This window comes from Sesamum indicum, linkage group LG8 (assembly GCF_000512975.1).
Source record: "Sesamum indicum cultivar Zhongzhi No. 13 linkage group LG8, S_indicum_v1.0, whole genome shotgun sequence".
In the NCBI taxonomy this organism is placed as follows: Eukaryota; Viridiplantae; Streptophyta; class Magnoliopsida; order Lamiales; family Pedaliaceae; genus Sesamum; species Sesamum indicum.
This window is the reverse complement of record NC_026152.1, coordinates 14,161,801-14,164,874: the sequence shown is the minus strand read 5'-3', so window position 1 is coordinate 14,164,874 and position 3,074 is coordinate 14,161,801. Positions and strand designations below refer to the sequence as shown.

Here is a 3,074-nt window from a genome sequence, read left to right as displayed (position 1 = left end):
TTGATCATTTCTTAGGCATGTGAAGACAAAGCCTGTACAATGGATTCTGTAGGTCAAATCTTGAGTCGACAAGATAAAGATCGATGCTATACAAAAGAGAAAAACAAAGCATATGAAACAATGAAACCAAAGAGATTATCGAAGGAGGAGATACTTTGTCTAATGGAAGAAAAGAAACAACTCAAAGAAGTAAGTCATTACTCAAAAACTGCATATGAATATGTTTATATGTGGATGTGCTTGCATGTTTTTCATTTATGTGACACATTATTTAATCTACTTGATTCTTCTAAAATAGCAAGAGAAGCTCCTTACAGATGCTTCAAAAGCCGAAGGTGCTGAGATGAAAAAATATAAGAAGAAGATGCAGAAGTGGGAGATGGGGAAACATACTCTAAAATCCATTGTAGCTGAAATTGACAAAAAAGTGGTTGAATTGGGATCAATTGGAGGTAGGATCTTTCGGTATTTGTGTTTCTTTCTTCTTTCTTCCTTTGGAATCCACTCACCGCCTTCAGGGCGCCTAAGCTATTTTTTCGCTTTTGTTGCTTAGGACATCTGGTCACAAGGTTTGCGGAAAAAGGGGTTACATATTGCACAACGTCAAACCACATGGAAAGAACTATTGTATGGACTACAGTAGTTCCTCAAGAAACTTATGTGGTAATTGTCCTTCCCCTATTAGTGAACGTTTTTATGAAGATTTTCTATGTTCTCATTCATTCAATTACCATGAATGCTATTTTAATACCACTTTGCACACATGTGGTGTATAAATATGTGAATTAACTAGAATTGTTCCTCTTATCTCTGTTTTCCGATTTTTCTTAAAAATAATTACTTTTTGACTCTTATTTCTAGTTTTTACATTCTGAATCCTAGTTGTGTCTACTATTATCTTTCGATGTCGAACGACAAAGGATAAAGGGGAAGAACTCATTTGAGGCTCTTTTGGTTCCCTAAAAATTGGGCAGGAGAAAGAGGATGTGGGAATGCATTTTCAGTGTTACTTGAAAATAGTTATGTTCCAAGGGAATACGTAAGTCGCTAGGATTAGATAACAAATTAATGTAATTGTGCAGCTCTAGCTTAAGTAAGAATTAACGTAGATTATGTGTTAAACCTCATGCATTGATCGTCCAACTCACATTCCATATTTCCAACTTTTTTCCGTAAATGAATAGCAGACTGAAATATGTTTAAATGGATTATTCTGCATAATTGATTTCTGTTGCTGCCGAAATTCATTCTATAGAATTAGTGCACAAAAAATGTGCAGCAGAATCAAGTGAAATGCTACAGTTTGCCTGTTTCGTTTGCTCCATACAGTTTCTGCTACAGCAACGATTTTTTATAAGTGATAGGTTGTCTTACACTGACACCTCTACTTTTCTCGTATTTTTTCAACAGATTTCTAAAGATGCCTTGGAGACAAGCACAAGAGAACTAGGAAGGAATGAGGAAAAGCGTTATCGACGAAAGAAGAGAAAAGAAACGAAGAAAAAAAGAATATCATCGAAAAAAAAGAAAAAGAAACAGAAAAAAGCAATATATAGAAAAGAAAGAAGAAGAAAAAGAAACACAAAAAAAAGGGAATATCCGCAAAAAAAAAAGAAAAAGAAACAGAAAAAAAGCAATATATTCAAAAAAAAAAAGAAGCAAAAGCAACAAATAAAAAAAGCAATATCCAAAAGAGAAAAGAAAAAGAAAAACAAAAGCAACATCCACTCGCCAACTTGGAGTTGTTGCTCTTGATGCACATACAATTGAGTGCTCGGAAAACAATTTTTGGTGCTGGCAAGATGATGACACAACCGCTACTGCATGCAAGGTACTTGGTTTGTAGTTTGCTGTTTAAGTGAGATGGCTCTTAGTTAATTTATTTTGGTTATAACAAGTAGTTTTCATTAATAATATACGAAGTGGCTTGCATAGTTGTTGGTAGTCGTTTATTACCTCCGCAAAGTTACTCGTAGTAACTCATAATGCTTGAATCAAACTAGCTTTTCAAACAAAAATAGAATCACTTTCTGTGTGTGTGTGGTTGGAAACACCCCGAACACTTGTTCATGGAAACTAGTCTTATAAGAACAGCGTTGCAATTGAGCACATCACAGCTGGAATTGCGTATAGTAGGAAATTTAGGCCAAAATGGAATGGAAAAGCTCGACTTATTTTTGTGTAATTCTCCACACATATGTATTGCTTCCTAGGCTTCTATTTTATGTAAAGATACATAAATTTGTGTAGAAGCATTATTATTTACTTTATCACACGTGGAAGTTATATAAATCTAAAGAGCCTCGTGCTAGTATTTCTTGAAGTTCTGTTTGATAAGGATTTTATAGTATATGAAAGTTGAGAATATGTGTTTTTCGTATGCTCATTATTCCAATAATTGAGTGAATTCATTCCCTCGTAGCTGTATTGTAGTTTTGGAGCTTGCCGGAGAAGCTTCCCTTCTAGCAGATTGGCTACGTCACAAAAACATTGCTGCCATCTTTTCAGTGACCATACTGAAATATGTGAGTGGTGGTGACATATTGATGGTAGCTAGGATATTTTTGGATCCTTTTGTATTCGTTTGACATGCCTGTGACACGTGTCTTTCAGTGCTATCCAAGAGAGAGAATTTTCATTGATAGGGCTTCATTGCATCTTATCACCTACCATACTAAAATATGTCAAATTCATGTAAATTGATCCATTGTTTAATTTATAATCCTATTTAAATTGCTGTATTGATGATTCCTTAGGCATGTGTAGACAAAGCCTGTACAATGGATTCTGTGGGTCAAATCTTGAGTCGACAAGATAGAGATGGATGCTATACAAAAGAGAAAAAGAAGGCATATGAAACAATGAAACCAAAGAGAGCATCAAAGGAGGAGATACTTCGTCTAATGGAAGAAAAGAACCAACTGAAAGAAGTAAGTCATTACTCAAAAACTGCATACTTCAGCTATATGAGTTGTTTGGCTCGTCATGTTTTTGCTCAAATGCAAGTTTTCATGATTAGTAAAAAAAAGATTGCTAATTTTGTGTTATGATCTTTGTCATGAAAAATTAATATT

At 34.5% G+C, this 3,074-nt stretch overlaps 1 protein-coding gene across 7 annotated transcripts in view; it reads left to right on the top strand.

Annotated features, from left to right (window-relative positions):
* LOC105168707 overlaps nt 1,625-3,074 on the top strand; it is a 4,493-nt gene continuing 3,043 nt past the window's right edge. The window contains exons 1-3 of one of the 7 annotated variants that reach the window (XR_848348.2): nt 1,625-1,831; nt 2,423-2,525; nt 2,767-2,930. Coding sequence is in view for 2 of the 7 variants with exons in the window: in XM_011088840.2 (XP_011087142.1) it covers nt 1,755-1,831; nt 2,423-2,525; nt 2,757-2,930 (354 nt within the window). In the remaining 5 variants the exon portion in view is untranslated. Of the gene's footprint in view, nt 1,832-2,422; nt 2,526-2,756; nt 2,931-3,074 lie in introns of all 7 variants that reach the window. The other 6 variants (XM_011088841.2, XM_011088840.2, XR_002287509.1 and 3 more) reach the window with 6 other exon arrangements.